Source organism: Mustela lutreola, chromosome 3 (genome assembly GCF_030435805.1).
Source record: "Mustela lutreola isolate mMusLut2 chromosome 3, mMusLut2.pri, whole genome shotgun sequence".
Classification (NCBI taxonomy): Eukaryota; Metazoa; Chordata; class Mammalia; order Carnivora; family Mustelidae; genus Mustela; species Mustela lutreola.
The window spans coordinates 52974651-52992823 of record NC_081292.1 but is presented as its reverse complement, the minus strand read 5'-3'; the positions used below and the strand labels follow the sequence as shown (position 1 = coordinate 52992823).

Sequence of the window (18173 nt, the reverse complement as noted above, 5' to 3'; positions counted from 1 at the left end):
TTTCAACCTCTTTTTATCCCCTTTCTCCCCACTCACGATTTTGGATCTCTTCTAATTTGGTTAAAGCATATTTTCCTGGGGTTGTTGCCACCCTTTTAGTATTTTACTTGCCCCTTCATTTACTCTTATCTGGACAAAATGACAAGACGTAAAAATTCAACACAAAAAAAAGAACAAGAGGTAGTACCGAAGGCTAGGGACCTAATCAATACAGACATCGGTAATATATCAGATCTAGAGTTCAGAATGACAATTCTCAAGGTTCTAGCCGGGCTCGAAAAAGGCATGGAAGATATTAGAGAAACCCTCTCGAGAGATATAAAAGCCCTTTCTGGAGAAATAAAAGAACTAAAATCTAACCAAGGTGAAATCAAAAAAGCTATTAATGAGGTGCAATCAAAAATGGAGGCTCTAACTCCTAGGATAAATGAGGCAGAAGAAAGAATTAGTGATATAGAAGACCAAATGACAGAGAATAAAGAAGCTGAGCAAAAGAGGGACAAACAGCTACTGGACCACGAGGGGAGAATTCGAGAGATAAGTGACACCATAAGACGAAACAACATTAGAATAATTGGGATTCCAGAAGAAGAAGAAAGAGAGAGGGGAGCAGAAGGTATACTGGAGAGAATTATTGGGGAGAATTTCCCCAATATGGCAAAGGGAACGAGCATCAAAATTCAGGAGGTTCAGAGAACGCCCCTCAAAATCAATAAGAATAGGCCCACACCCCGTCACCTAATAGTAAAATTTACAAGTCTCAATGACAAAGAGAAAATCCTGAAAGCAGCCCCGGAAAAGAAGTCTGTAACATACAATGGTAAAAATATTAGATTGGCAGCTGACTTATCCACAGAGACCTGGCAGGCCAGAAAGAGCTGGCATGATATTTTCAGAGCACTAAACGAGAAAAACATGCAGCCAAGAATACTATATCCAGCTAGGCTATCATTGAAAATAGAAGGAGAGATTAAAAGCTTCCAGGACAAACAACAACTGAAAGAATTTGCAAATACCAAACCAGCTCTACAGGAAATATTGAAAGGGGTCCTCTAAGCAAAGAGAGAGCCTACAAGTGGTAGATCAGAAAGGAACAGAGACCATATACAGTAACAGTCACCTTACAGGCAATACAATGGCACTAAATTCATATCTCTCAATAGTTACCCTGAATGTGAATGGGCTAAATGCCCCTGTCAAAAGACACAGGGTATCAGAATGGATAAAAAAACAAAACCCATCTATATGTTGCCTCCAAGAAACACATTTTAAGCCCGAAGACACCTCCAGATTTAAAGTGAGGGGGTGGAAAAGAATTTACCATGCTAATGGACATCAGAAGAAAGCAGGAGTGGCAATCCTTATATCAGATCAATTAGATTTTAAGCCAAAGACTATAATAAGAGATGAGGAAGGACACTATATCATACTCAAAGGGTCTGTCCAACAAGAAGATTTAACAATTTTAAATATCTATGCCCCCAATGTGGGAGCAGCCAACTATATAAACCAATTAATAACAAAATCAAAGAAACACATCAACAATAATACAATAATAGTAGGGGACTTTAACACTCCCCTCACTGAAAGGGACAGGTCATCCAAGCAAAAGATCAGCAAGGAAATAAAGGCCTTAAATGACACACTGGACCAGATGGACATCACAGATATATTCAGAACATTTCATCCCAAAGCAACAGAATACACATTCTTCTCTAGTGCACATGGAACATTCTCCAGAATAGATCACATCCTCGGTCCTAAATCAGGACTCAACCGGTATCAAAAGATTGGGATCATTCCCTGCATATTTTCAGACCACAATGCTCTAAAGCTAGAACTCAACCACAAAAGGAAGTTTGGAAAGAACCCAAATACATGGAGACTAAACAGTATCCTTCTAAAGAATGAATGGGTCAACCGGGAAATTAAAGAAGAATTGAAAAAAATCATGGAAACAAATGATAATGAAAATACAACGGTTCAAAATCTGTGGGACACAACAAAGGCAGTCCTGAGAGGAAAATATATAGCGGTACAAGCCTTTCTCAAGAAACAAGAAAGGTCTCAGGTACACAACCTAACCCTACACCTAAAGGAGCTGGAGAAAGAACAAGAAAGAAACCCTAAGCCCAGCAGGAGAAGAGAAATCATAAAGATCAGAGCAGAAATCAATGAAATAGAAACCAAAAAAACAATAGAACAAATCAACGAAACTAGGAGCTGGTTCTTTGAAAGAATTAATAAAATTGATAAACCCCTGGCCCGACTTATCAAAAAGAAAAGAGAAAGGACCCAAATAAATAAAATCATGAATGAAAGAGGAGAGATCACAACTAACACCAAAGCAATACAAACTATTATAAGAACATACTATGAGCAACTCTACGGCAATAAATTTGACAATCTGGAAGAAATGGATGCATTCCTAGAAACATATAAACTACCACAACTGAGCCAGGAAGAAATAGAAAGCCTGAACAGACCCATAACCAGTAAGGAGATTGAAACAGTCATTAAAAATCTCCAAACAAACAAAAGCCCAGGGCCAGACGGCTTCCCGGGGGAATTCTACCAAACATTTAAAGTAGAACTAATTCCTATTCTCCTGAAACTGTTCCAAAAAATAGAAATGGAAGGAAAACTTCCAAACTCATTTTATGAGGCCAACATCACCTTGATCCCAAAACCAGACAAGGATCCCACCAAAAAAGAGAGCTATAGGCCAATATCCTTGATGAACACAGATGCGAAAATACTCAACAAAATACTAGCCAATAGGATTCAACAGTACATTAAAAGGATTATTCACCACGACCAAGTGGGATTTATTCCAGGGCTGCAAGGTTGGTTCAACATCCGCAAATCAGTCAATGTGATACAACACATCAATAAAAGAAAGAACAAGAACCATATGATACTCTCAATAGATGCTGAAAAAGCATTTGACAAAGTACAACATCCCTTCCTGATCAAAACTCGTCAAAGTGTAGGGATAGAGGGCACATACCTCAATATCATCAAAGCCATCTATGAAAAACCCACCGCAAATATCATTCTCAATGGAGAAAAACTGAAAGCTTTTCCGCTAAGGTCAGGAACACGGCAGGGATGTCCATTATCACCACTGCTATTCAACATCGTACTAGAGGTCCTAGCCTCAGCAATCAGACAACAAAAGGAAATTAAAGGCATCCAAATCGGCAAAGAAGAAGTCAAATTATCACTCTTCGCAGGTGATATGATACTATATGTGGAAAACCCAAAAGACTCCACTCCAAAACTGCTAGAACTTATACAGGAATTCAGTAAAGTGTCAGGATATAAAATCAATGCACAGAAATCAGTTGCATTTCTCTACACCAACAGCAAGACAGAAGAAAGAGATATTAAGGAGTCAATCCCATTTACAATTGCATCCAAAACCATAAGATACCTAGGAATAAACCTAACCAAAGAGACACAGAATCTATACTCAGAAAACTATAAAGTACTCATGAAAGAAATTGAGGAAGACACAAAGAAATGGAAAAATGTTCCATGCTCCTGGATTGGAAGAATAAATATTGTGAAAATGTCTATGCTACCTAAAGCAATCTACACATTTAATGCAATTCCTATCAAAGTACCATCCATCTTTTTCAAAGAAATGGAACAAATAATGCTAAAATTTATATGGAACCAGAAAAGACCTCGAATAGCCAAAGGGATATTGAAAAAGAAAGCCAACGTTGGTGGCATCACAATTCCGGACTTCAGGCTCTATTACAAAGCTGTCATCATCAAGACAGCATGGTACTGGCACAAAAACAGACCCATAGATCAATGGAACAGAATAGAGAGCCCAGAAATAGACCCTCAATTCTATGGTCAACTAATCTTCGACAAAGCAGGAAAGAATGTCCAATGGAAAAAAGACAGCCTTTTCAATAAATGGTGCTGGGAAAATTGGACAGCCACATGCAGAAAAATGAAATTGGACCATTCCCTCACACCACACACAAAAATAGACTCAAAATGGATGAAGGACCTCAATGTACGAAAGGAATCCATCAAAATCCTTGAGGAGAACACGGGCAGCAACCTCTTCGACCTCTGCCGCAGCAACATCTTCCTAGGAACAACGCAAAAGGCAAGGGAAGCAAGGGAAAAAATGAACTACTGGGATTTCATCAAGATCAAAAGCTTTTGCACAGCAAAGGAAACAGTTAACAAAATCAAAAGACAACTGACAGAATGGGAGAAGATATTTGCAAACGACATATCAGATAAAGGACTAGTGTCCAGAATCTATAAAGAACTTAGCAAACTCAACACCCAAAGAACAAATAATCCAATCAAGAAATGGGCAGAGGACATGAACAGACATTTCTGCAAAGAAGACATCCAGATGGCGAACAGACACATGAAAAAGTGCTCCATATCACTCGGCATCAGGGAAATACAAATCAAAACCACAATGCGATATCACCTCACACCAGTCAGAATGGCTAAAATCAACAAGTCAGGAAATGACAGATGCTGGCGAGGATGCGGAGAAAGGGGAACCCTCCTACACTGTTGGTGGGAATGCAAGCTGGTGCAGCCACTCTGGAAAACAGCATGGAGGTTCCTCAAAATGTTGAAAATAGAACTGCCCTATGACCCAGCAATTGCACTATTGGGTATTTACCCTAAAGATACAAATGTAGTGATCCAAAGGGGCACATGCACCCGAATGTTTATAGCAGCAATGTCCACAATAGCCAAACTATGGAAAGAACCTAGATGTCCATCAACAGATGAATGGATCAAGAAGATGTGGTATATATACACAATGGAATACTATGCAGCCATCAAAAGAAATGAAATCTTGCTATTTGCGACAACATGGATGGAACTAGAGCGTATCATGCTTAGCGAAATAAGTCAAGCAGAGAAAGACAACTATCATATGATCTCCCTGATATGAGGAAGTGGTGATACAACATGGAGGCTTAAGTGGGTAGAAGAAGAATAAATGAAACAAGATGGGATTGGGAGGGAGACAAACCATAAGTGACTCTTAATCTCACAAAACAAACTGAGGGTTGCCGGGGGGAGGGGGTTTGGGAGAAGGGGGTGGGATTATGGACATTGGGGAGGGTATGTGATTTGGTGAGTGCTGTGAAGTGTGTAAACCTGGTGATTCACAGACCTGTACCCCTGGGGATAAAAATATATGTTTATAAAAAATAAAAAATTAAAAAAAAAAAAAAACAAAAAAAAAAACCAGGTAAGTAACTGATTAAAATTATTTTACTATTGAGCTCCAAAAACTAAATTTTCCATAAGGTCTCTGACACCCAATTTAATTAGATGAGAGTTTAAATATATCTGAATACAAAATATTTGGCTTTACTGCATTTAAAAAACTATCCATAATTGAATGTTTACCAAACTAACATTAGTGGTGAAAATCACTTGACTAACCTTAGCAAAGTGTTGGTTCTCATGACTTGGGACTATATGAGCTTTGCATATATAATTATAAAAAATACTAAGAATAATTTCTCTTGATAATATCTTTATATAAAAAACTTAAATACATTTAAAAAAACTTCCTGTGAGAACATAGTTCAGGTTGAAAATGAATAAAAAAATAGTTTAAGTATTCTTGTTCCAGAATTATAGAATTACTGAATTTTACAACTAGAAGGGATCTAAGAAGTCATCTAATCCAATATATCCCAGATAATAATCCCCCCTTCAGTACCACCGACGCTTATTTAGCCTTTTTAAATGCTTAAGGTAAAGAGAAACTCACTTTCTCAAAAAAAAGCAGAGTATTTTTATATTTGATAGCCTGAAATGATATGTAATTCTTTCTTATCTGAACTGACAGGGTCTTCCTCTAGTTTCTCACTTACTATTTCTAGTTTTACATGTTAGTCTTACATGTTAGTCTTGCTATTAAAAATGAGGTCCTTGGATCAGCATTATCAGCATCATCTAGAAACCTGTTAGAAATGCAGAATCTGGGACGCCTGGGTGGCTCAGCTGGTTGAGTGGCTGCCTTCGGCTCAGGTCATGATCTCAGTGTCCTGGGATCAAATCCCACATTGGGCTCCTTGCTCAGCGGGGAGCCTGCTTCTCCCTCTGCCTCTGCCTGCCACTCTGTCTGCTTGTGCTCACTCTCACTCCTCTCTCTGACAAATAAATAAATAAAATCTTAAAAAAAAAAAAAAGAAATGCAGAATCTTCACTCCAGACCTGCTGATTCAGGGCTTCACTTTAACAAGACACACTATGGTTGGAGAAATACTATTTTAAATCTAAGTATCATCTGATTAATCTTTCTTCCCATCACAATTTTTCAAATATGTGAAGATGGCTATTTTATCTCCTAAGTACTTTTGCTTTTTAAAGCATAAATATTATCATGTTTTTTCAATTGCTCCTTCCTGTAAATTCTTCTATACTTTTTTTTAAACTATGAACTGCTGTTGATGCAAATCCATCCTGATTTTTTTTAACACATATAGAATTTAAAACATGAATTTTTTGGTCACTGAAGTTCTTATAGATGGATGGTAATTTGAAAAAAAATATGTAATTTAACTTCTCTATTTTAAAAGAATTAAAAAGAAGAAAAAAACTCAGTAAATCAGGATATTAGTGTAGTGTTTCTGAAAATAGAGAATAGTAAAATCTGCTGTGCTGATTAAATGATGCAACAATTTCGAAGTTGCAGAAGACAGTATAAGCCAGTAAATAACTATATTTATAATTTATAAATAATTTATAAATAACTATATATGGTAAATAACTACAACCAAACTGTGCAGAGTAAGACTTTCCCCTCCATCTATCTTTAGATATCCTTCACCTTAACATGCTGCTTGCTGGCATAGGACCTGTGCCTTCTTGCTTCTGCGTTTTGATACAATACTCTGAGGGAGTATAAAGAGGGAGTATTTACCTTCTCTTTGTTGGTCCAAATATCATTAATTCTTTAAAATCCAGCTCAAATCATCCTCTAGGAAGCCTTCTCTAATTCTCCAGTCAAAAGTTCTCTCTCTCTCTTCCTCCTCTGAAAGAGATCTAACTCTATTCACGATAGTTTTTTTGGGTGAATATTCCTCCTATTCAATTTTCAATTTTCTTTTTCTTTTTTTTTTTTTTTTTTTTTTTTTTTTTAATTTAAAGATTTTATTTATTTATTTGACACAGAGAGAACACAAGTAGGCAGAGAGGCAGGCAGAGAGAGAGAGAGGAGGAAGCAGGCTCCCTGCTGAGCAGAGAGCCCGATGCGGGACTCGATCCCAGGACCCTGAGATCATGACCTGAGCCGAAGGCAGCGGCTTAACCACTGAGCCACCCAGGCGCCCCTCAATTTTCAATTTTCTTGAATAAAATTGAATAAAATTCAATTTTCTTGAATAAAGGATCAGTATCTAACACACCTTTGTGTACTAGGGTACCTTATATATAGTTAAGACCTAAATAAATATTAATGGAACAGATAAAATTAATAAAACCTTGAAAAATTGTTTTTATTCTGTTTTCTTACTTTTTATTTTCTAAATGCATCTGAAAATAATATTTTAAAACTTTCAGACCAACAATCCTTAGTATCCTTTCAGTTCTTACTTTTACTTCTGCTTTGTTCCAATCAGAGAGGTTATAATATTAAGAGCTGCTGGTTGTGTAATGGCAAGCTCTTAGCCAACATGAATGTTAAGAACTGTGTTGTGAAGTGTTAAGGATATAAAAAAGGAAAGTGAAAGGCATGCAATTATAAATCTATAAAGAATTAGTATCAAATTATTACTTGACCATGTAAAGAAAGTAGTTTTTCCATGCTGCCATTACAATTCTAAAAGGATGCTAATAGGTATATCAGCAGGTAACTTTAATTGATGTTTTAAGTAGTGATTCTTTTTCTTAAGATTTATTTATTTGAGAGAGTGAGTGTGTACCTGGAGGTGAGAGTCAGGGGGACAGGGTGAGAGAGAGTCTCAAGTAGACTCTGTGCTGAGCATGGAGCCCAGAGGGGCAGAGGGCTTGATTTCAGGATTCTGAGACCATGACCTGAGCTAAAACCAAATGAACCACCCAGGAGCTCCTAAGTACTGATTCTTAAATGTTTTCTATTTTCATACAGATGTGTTGAGATTGTCTCTTTTCTCCTTTTCTCCCTTAGAAGAAATTCATAAATGGCTGCTTGACAATCCTAGACCTCCTAGATATCTCCTAATTATTGATTATTGGCTCATATTCATCTTCCTACCCATAATTTTAATTTAGCCTTCAATGTTCTCAAATTCTACTTCCTACAGTATTGCTTCATGATTGAAAAGGACCAATCTTCCCCTTCTCTGAATTCCTTCTACTTTAATAACCTATGTCATACCAAGTAGCCATTCATAAACTCCCTTATTTTGTTCATATGGAAGCCTAATTTCTTCAAATGAATTTTAAGACCAATGAGTACACCCTCAGGTTCTTTCATTTCCTTCTTGGGTTGACAAAGAGCAAGTGCTTAAGTGCTTAAGATAAATAACTCCTCTTCCCCTCCCTGCACTCAAGCTTTGAACAAAAGCTTATTAAGAAGCTTTTGAAACTGTGAAATAAATAATGGTACACAAAACCCACAAAAAGGATAGTGGTTATCTCAGAATAAACAAGGCATAAATACTTCATTTTGAGTTCAATTTATCTAACAGTAATCCCTAAATGTTAGATGATGCAACATGACAAAAACAAGTAGGCAAATAGCGTGAGGAGCACTACATTCTTTAATGCAATACTTCTTAGAACTTTCAATACTCTAGGCCAATTTATTTGGCCAAGAAATCTTTGTTTCTCTGAAACACCTAGTTACAAGTTGAACAAGGCCATTACCACTGTTCTAAAGTATGCAGTCTTGGGCGTGCCTGGGTGACTCAGCCAGTTGAGCATCCTGTTCCTAGTTTTGGCTCAGGTCATGATCTCATGGGTGGTAAGGTCAAGCCTCATGTCCTGCTCCACACTTAGCAGGGAGTCTGCTTGGAGATTCTCTCCCTTTGCCCCTCCCAGCCTCAAATATGTAAATCTTAAAAAAAAAAAAAGCGTACAGTCTTAGTAACAACAGGATCTCAAATGTCACTCGTATGTCTACCTTGACAGAGATCCCATAATTAAAAAAAAAAAAAGACAAAACTAAGATACACTTTCACTATTTAAAAAATCAAGATATCACAAAATCAGTTTATTAATGTGGTTTATATCATTTCATATTTCACTACACAGAGTAGTCATTTATAGAATAAAAATAATATTTTTAATACTAAGACATAAAGGTTTATAGAATAAAAGAGAAGAGAAGGGGATAAGATATGTATGTTGACTTTTTAGCTCTAAAAGTCTTCTTTTTGTATGGTTTAATATATATTTTCTTCAAACGGTTCTATGATTTTAGAGTTTGCTGGCTTTTATTCCTGCTTTATGTGTCTGAATTAACACTAACCTTTTATTTCTTTTGAGATGTAACAATTTTGGAAAGTAGGGAGTACCCATGTCCCTGGCACGTAGAACACACAATCACTAAATTTTGTCATATTTGCTTCAAACTTGTTTCTTATAGATAATACAATAGCAAATATCCAGCCATTTGTTTAAGAGGTACTCTTATTGGGCACACACTTTGTGTTAGCACTGTGTTAAGTGCTGCACAATGAATGGAGAGCAAAACAGCCACATGACCTACAACTACATATGTACCTTACAACCTGGTAGGAGAAACACAATCAAATAATCAGAGAAATAGTTACAAACTGAAATGCTGAGATTAAAGTACCAACCAGCCTTTCTCAGCTGGGATTCCATGAGAGAATTAGATGCTAAGGACAATGACTTGAGGGACTATTTTCAGAATTCCCTTAAGACTGGCACATAGCTAGTACCATCCTAGAGTACAGGTGAGAAGTTATTTCATACATACAATAGGTATCTCACTTAAGCCACTAAGATTTATCTCTCAGAACCAGTTGAGAAGGACTGGTACAGATTCTAGAAAGAACTGATCTTTGGTGGTGGTACTGGTGATGGTAAGTGAGGGGGTGGTCAGAAAAGCCTAAGGAAGTGAAGTTTTTAACTGAAATCTGAAGGATATATAAGCATTCACTAGACCAGGGTGGGGTGGGGTAGTAGTATGTAACACTGTCTTCCCAGGGAACAACATATTTGAATATCCTAAGGGGCGAAGGAGCAAGGTGATTCTGGAGAATTAAAAGACCAACACAGCAGAAGTACAAAGAACAAGGTCAGGGAGGAATAATAAAATATGAAGTTGGAGAGACAGGCAGATAGGCAGGGATCAGAAAAAATGACTTCAACTGCATTAAAGAAGATCACTATGGCTCCAATGGACTACAGAAATAAGAGTATATGAGGAAGACTAGAGGGAAACCTTCTGCACTAATTTAGGTAAGAGATAACTGCTTAGACTAGGGTGGTAATGGCAGGAATGGAGAAAAGTAGACAGATTTGAGTGATATTTAAAATGTAAAGGAGGGGATAAGGATAGACAGGTTTGTGTCTAGGATGACTCCCAGGTTATGGGTAAATGATGCTGCTGAACACTGGGGAAGTCTGGAGAGTAAGTTTTTAGCTGGGTTGATGTCACTTTAAGATATTTGAAGGAGCTGCCAAAGAGGCAAATGCATGTATGAATCTGGAATTAAGAGAAGGGGTTTAGCTTGTAGATCCTTTCATAGAGGAAAATGAGGGGGACTGGCAGAGATCTCAAGCAGTAGCCATCAAGCTTGGGAAGCACACATTAGAAAACAAGATGTATATGCATGGCACATGTGTGACATATGTATAACACAAGGTGATATACATAAAAGAAAGACTGAGAAAAAAAGGGAGAAAAAGTGAGAAAGGATGGTTGCCTTGTTTTTCATCTTATGTGAAAAACTGCTTATGTGAAAAAGATAGTTATAGATATAGGCAGTTAAACAATATGCTATTGCTGCTTTGTAAATGCTCTCTACTTATATCAAAATACTTCCTATTTATCTGATAATGTAAATTCCAAAATCAGACACCCAACTGATAATAAATCATAAAGCAATTGTCTTATAAATATTTTCAGAAGCAAAAAACCATACAGATCCTTTATCTCCCTCTTTAATGGTTTTTATTTTCACAATTTACCCTCTGTATACCTTAACCCAACTTCACAATCTTCATCTTTTTGCATTATTTTGGAGAAATGTAAGAACACTACCTTCAAAATTATATAATGTTATATTAACGAAAAATCTAATATGTGGGCTCCTTTTTAAAATAACTGTTAAAATACTAAATAGTGCGGGGCCTGCGTGGCTCAGTGGGTTAAGCCTCTGCCTTTGGCTCAGGTCATGATCCCAGGATCCTGGGATCAAGCCCCACCTCGGGCTCTCTGCCCAGCAGGAAGCCTGCTTCCTCCTCTCTCTCTGCCTGCCTCTCTGCCTACTTGTGATCTGTCTGTCAAATAAATAAATAAAATCTTAAAAAAAATACTAAATACTAAAATCAAGTTTATAGTTGCATGGTTGAGCATATGGTACACTGAATTTTTAACTTAAAAAAATTTTCAAAGAGTATATACATTTATTTATTTGAGAGAGCAAGAGAGCATAAGCATGCATGGGGAGAGGGGCACAGGGAAGAGTAGAGGGAGAGGGACAAGCAGACTCCTCACTGTGCAGGGAGCCAACATGGGTCTTGATCCCAGGACTGGGAAATCATGACCCGAGCCGAAGGCAGACGTTTAACCAATTGAGCCACCCAGGAGCCCCTAATATTTTTTACATTGAAAGATTTTGAACTTTGCTGATTTTTTAAAAGGTTAATACAAATCAAATGCCAAATAAAATTCTTATGGGTAAAAAACAAGAAAATTCCAAGTAGTACCTTATTAGAGAGGACAAGTAATTATATTCCTACCCCATATTTTTGTGCTTGAATAACTACGGTTCTATATTTATTCTTTAGTTTAAACAAGTTGTTTCAGTTTGTTACATACCAGTTAGCAATGTCTTTGTGAGCCACTAAATTCTGAAGAAATGCTTGTAATCCTAGTTGTCTATCTTCTAAAAAGTCAGCATTATAATTATCTTTGAACCAGCGTTTTGGTGGAAGTGCTAATCGAAAGCCTGGAAACATCTCTTTTAACTGAAAAAGAAGAAAAAAGAAAAATACAATGTTCAACTCAATTATATCAATTCTATAAAATCTATCCTGTTAACTACATGAACTTGTTCATGAAATAAGCTTAAAATAATTAAATTCAGCTAAGCTTTTTATAACCTCAATTGTTTTACTTGTTGAATTTATTAGTTGTATATATATAGGCGTTATAGTTGTTCCATACCCTTGCCAACAATTGACATTGTCCATCCTTTCAATGTTAGCCAATCTAATGGGTATGTAGTAGTATTTCACTGTGGCTTTAAAATGCATTTCTCTGTTGACGAGTGATGTTAACTATTTTCTTATGGGATTTTTTTGGATCTGCATATCTTTGGTGAATTATCCATTCAACTCTTCTTACCCTTCCACTTAAAAAAAATTGATTTATCTATTTATTATTAAACTGCAAGAGTTCTTTATATATTCTGGATACAAGTCCTCTGTCAGATGTGAATTCAACAAAGATTTTCTCTGAGACTGTGGTCTGACTTTTATACACATATTTTGATTCTTGGAACTAAAACCAGGTGATAGGTAGAGTTCTTTCTGGTACCTAGAACACTGACATAGATATTTATTAATTTTAAAGTGCCCAACTTGGAATATGTAGGAGATATTTGCTAACTTAAATTACTACTAACAACTTTCTTTAAAAGCTTAAGAGTTTTCTAAATCCCAACTTGCCAAAGATAAGAAATATTACAGTAATATTAAGACAAGTCTACAGAGGTAAAAGAGAAGTAAACATTAATTAATAACTAAGCCCTGAAAAGAAAAATAGCAAGTCATAAAGGATTAAAATAGCTCTAGGGGCACCTGGGTGGCTCAGTGTGTTAAAGCCTCTGCCTTCCGCTCAGGTTGTGACCCCAGGGTCCTGGGATCCAGCCCTGCATTGGGCTCTCTGGTCAGCAGGGAGCCTGCTTCCCTTCCTCTCTCTCCGCCTGCCTCTCTGCCTACTTGTCTGTCAGATAAATAAATAAAATCTTAAAAAAAAAAAAAAAGCTCTAAATTGAAACTGTTAGAAATTAGTCTTCATGAATAAAAACTGTAACAATTTCATAAGCAAGAATTCAACTTAAGTATCTGGTAACTTCATAAATTACTTTGATCTTATTTAATTATTAACAAAAGTCAATGGAAGTACAGAATTACATGTTTTTAATTCATCAGTGTAATAATAAGAACTCAAGAAAAGTAAATAAATTCATATTTAATGATGGAAATATATTACAAATAATACTTTAAGTATCTTGGCATACAACAAAAAGTCATCTTGATAATACCTAAATAAATGATAAAATAGTTCAGCATTTTGTATTTTACCTTTCATTCAAATTGAGGTTTTTCAAAATGGCATAAATTTTTGGGCAGCCAGGCAATTGCAAAATCACATAGTTGGGGTTTCTTACCACCAAAAATGTTAAAAATATACTAACTTTAGAAGTTTTGAGGGTGAAGGTGGCAGATGGGAGAAAACAGGATCAGTCAAATTTCCTCTACTAAACACCTGTCAAAATTAGGGAGTGATTTCTGATTCAAGGACAGAATCCAAAGTTACTTAGCCCCTGAGAAACATCATAAACTACTTGTTTCTTTTGGAGAAATGCTCCTGGTTTCTAAAATACTGCCCCACTCACCTGCCTCAGTTGACTTCCCTCTAGCTCTGTGACCACCTCAGCTCTTTATTATATTCTTACTGCAATTCTTCAATCAATTCCCTATCAATTCCCCAGTTTAGGTTGGTTCTAATTATTAAGAATCAAAATCTAATTATTAAAAACAAATTAAAATACAAAGAAAATAACAATGAATAAAACACAGTGAAAAGTGTCCTTAGAGCTAAATATTGTCTATATCCATGATTTCTTATTTCGGATAAATCCCAGAAATGTGATTATTATGTCAAAATTATGCACAACTTTAGGAAGCTGTGTACCCTAGGAAGATTCCAACAATGGAAAATACCACTTCAATGTCTGTTAACTTGATGGGTGAAAAATAGTTTCTTAATTTTCCTTAGAGTCCTTGTGATACCAAATGTTTTCCAAATTTACTGGTCATTTATATTTCTTCTTTCGTTTGCCTTGTTCACATCATTTGTAGTATTTTCTACTTTTGGGTTTACTCTGTAATTTATTTTAAGAGCTTTTAATATATTGACTTAAAAAAAATTTTTTTTTTAAAGATTTTTATTTACATTTGACAGCGAGAGGTCACAAGTAGGCAGAGAGGTAGGCAGACAGAGAGAAGGGGGGAAGCAGGCTCCTTGCCAAGCAGAGAGCCCGATGCGGGACTCCATTCCAGGACCCTGAGATCATGACCTGAGCCGAAGGCAGAGGCTTAACCCACTGAGCCACCCAGGTGTCCCAATATACTGATTTTTAAAATTGAAATAAAATTTCTGTAAAATAAAATTTATTTATTTTAATATATTGAGGATTTTTATTATTATTCTTTGTTTCATATGTGCAGTAAGCAGAATTCTAGATGGCCCCATGATCGTTGTCCCTGGTATTGCTTCTGTGATTTTGTTTTGTCTCATAAAAGAGATTATGCAGATGTAATTAGGATTACTTTTCATTTGGCTTTAAGATAGGGAGACTATCTTGGTGAATCTAATCTTATCATGAGCGCTTTAAAAGTCTAGCTTTCTCCCGAGCTGGTGGCAGATGATTCAAAGCACAAAAAAGGACTTGACCGGCAATTGCTGACTTTGAAGATAGAGGGGACACGTGCAAAGACTGGACAGTACTCTATGAACTAAGAACAACCTCTGGCTGATAACCAGCAAGGAAATGGGACCTTGGTCTTACAAGAAACTGAACTCTGCCAACAATTTCAATGAGCCCAACAAACCTGATACCTTCTCAGAGCTTTCGGAGAAGAGCCCGATCTAGCCAACAGCTTGACTTTGACCTTATCTAACCCTCAGTGGTAAACCCAGCTGAGACCACCTAAATCACTAAATAAACAGGTATGTTTTAGGTCACAAACTTTGCGGTAATTTGTTAAACAGAATAGAAACTAATACAATATGTTAGAAATATTTTTTGTTATTCATTTTCTTATAGTCATATGATTTAGGGGCTCTTATATACATCTTTTTAAAATTCACAAGACTATATAATCATTTATATTTCTGTTAGCAGTTTTAAGATTTTCACATTTTTATACTAAAAATTTTTTTTTTCTAAAAAAGGGAAGTTATGTATAGAGATGGGTATATAGGCTATTAAAATGAAATAAGATAGTTAATTTTCTTAGGAGTGGCAAAATTTAACTTCACTCAAACAACAAGGAGGAAAACCCACAAATATTTAACAGTGGAATTGTCAGGAACAGATAATAAATTGAACAGAAAATAATTTGAAACTGGAAAGTCCATTTTAGATTTATTTAAGTACTTACTTTATCATTAAGTCTAGAGAAGTCAGTATACCTTCTGAAAACTATCCAACTTTCTTCTGGTGTCTTCTTAACTAGTATTTTATATACCTATGAGAGAGAGAGGTGAAAAAAAAATGTCAATAAAGATATTTAAAATATTTTCAAAACTTTTTCAAATTTCAGATTTTTTCAAATATTTTCAAAAACTTTTACTTAACGACACAGGTCATAATAATATGTAAAAAATATCAGAAACCATTTGGAACATCAAATGTACAAATAATCAATGTAGACACCAAAAACAAGATTTGTTTCTTAAGAAACATTATTATGACAAATTTGCGACAAAATGTTTTGGCACATACTAATAATAAATGAACTCATCGGTTCCAAATATATTTTATGTTAAATATTTAAAATTGATGAAAGAATCACACTTGTAAAAGGTGTGAAAAGTAGCCATTCTTGTCCTATACAATCAATTTAATTTCGAAACTCAATACTATCACACAAAGTTTTTGAATAAATTTAATGTTGTTTTATTCTTCAAGGCTATAATGCAGCTAAAAACTATCCATATTCAATAAAAGTTTACACTTCTGTACTTACACACAATTATCTAGGCTTTAAATAAAAAAACCTGGTTGAAGCAAGTCAGTATTTTAAAAAGCATACAATAAGAAAACCATATTCTATTTTTCTTAAATATAATTTTAGAGTTTATTATGAGGAACTACTATTTCTGACAGACTCTCAGTAAACCATCTCCTGATAGTTTTGGTACAGCGTTTTGGGCTAAACTAAATACAAGACACATAGGAAGTACTCAATAATGATTTGCTGAACAAGTGAAACTTAAAAATGAGTTAAGTTTTTTTTTTTTTTTAAGTCAGCTGTGCAATAACTTTCAATTGCAGCTCTGGCGCTGCCCTCTAGCCACAAGTGGCTACTGTACACTTGAAATGTGACAAGTCCTAACTGACAAGGTGCTGTGAGTATAAGTACACACTGGATTTCAAAGACTGAGAACAAAAAAAAAGATGTAAAAATACTTCACTAAAATGGTTCTGGATTAAGTAAAATATATTAAGTATAATTTCATCTGCTTCTTTTCACTTTTTAAAACATGGCTACTAGGAAATTTTAAATTACAAATCTGACTCACATTTGTGGCTCACCTAGTCTTACTGGATGCTCTAGAGAAACTCATTGTTTAGGGACTAGATAGTCTTATTTTTCTCCCTTACAGACCTCTCTTTCAGTTTGTAAAGGGGAGAATCAGCAAGAGTTAAGGATGACTCCTTTAATTTTGAAGTAAAAATAAATAATTCAACTTTTTTTTTTTTTAAAGATTTTATTTATTTATTTTACAGACAGAGATCACAAGTAGGCAGAGAGGCAGGCAGAGAGAGAGAGGAGTTAGCAGGCTCCCCACAGAGCAGAGAGCCCCATGCGGGGCTCGATCCCAGGACCCTGGGATCGTGACCTGAGCCGAAGGCAGGCTTTAACCCATGGAGCCACCCAGGCGCCCCTCAACTTTTTAACATATAAAGAATGAGGGATTATTTGGATACCCACTAAAGTCTGCAGAATGTCCCTATTTAAGATAATTGTAAAGGCGAAACTCATAAAACATTTCTTTTTAGGAGTTACTAATTGAAACAAAAGGGATAACCTGACTTCAAAACTTTTCTGAGTATGAATAACTGATGCATAATAAAAGTCAACTTCATATGATAATAAGGTTTATCTACATAATCTATATTGACTTTATTCTCCTGTTTTAAAAAAATGAGTCTTCAAGTTTTTCTCTACAGTGGCCCCTGAAAACTCCTATTTCTCTAGGAAAGACAAAGTACAGGTTTTGGGTTTTATCTTCTCTAGAAAGCTCTCCCATGTTTCTATTTGTGTAAGTAGGGCCTTCAGTGGAAAGTTTATGGACACTACTGATCATTCCCTCCTTTTTTTTTTTTTTTAAGATTTTATTTATTTATTTGACAGAGAGAGACATCACAAGTAGGCAGACAGAGAGAGGGGGAAGCAGGCTCCCCACTAAGCAGAGAGCCTGATGTGGGGCTCGATCCCAGGACCCTGAGACCATGACCCGAAACGAAGGCAGAGTAACCCACTGAGCCACCCAGGCACTCCTGATCACTCCCTCTTCTATGTTCTAGCAGCAGTTACTCTTTACTAGAAACTTAGTATATACTACTTTGTGCTTTTTATATAGTCCTTATTTTAGGATTTTAAATAAATTATGTGGGAGCATACACCTAATCACAGAATACATACAGAGAAGCACAAAAATCACAAGTATACAACTTGATGAACTGTCACAAAACAACACACTCATGTAACTAGTACCAAGCGCAAGAAACAAAGCATTACCAATTGAAGCAGCCTACCTCATGTCTCCTTCCCAATCTGACTTATCACCCCTCCTAGTCACTTCTTCTCTTAAACACTTTTCAAAGGCTTGACACACTACTGACAAGAACTATCCAGTCATTCCTAACATTTTCTTCAGTCAAGAGCTCAATTCAAAGAAATATACCTAGGAAAAGTTATCTTACAAACCTAAGACTGCCAAGCTCATATATCCAGCT

At 35.9% G+C, this 18173-nt stretch overlaps 1 protein-coding gene across 2 annotated transcripts in view; it reads right to left on the bottom strand.

Annotated features, from left to right (window-relative positions):
- Nucleotides 1-18173, bottom strand: part of SNX16 (sorting nexin 16) — a 48423-nt gene that overhangs the window by 21776 nt on the left and 8474 nt on the right. For both annotated transcript variants that reach the window (XM_059166128.1, XM_059166129.1), the window contains 2 exons: nt 15589-15675; nt 12014-12162 (listed from right to left, as the gene is read on the bottom strand). In XM_059166128.1, coding sequence (XP_059022111.1) covers nt 12014-12162; nt 15589-15675 — 236 coding nt within the window. The remainder of the gene's footprint in view (nt 1-12013; nt 12163-15588; nt 15676-18173) is intronic.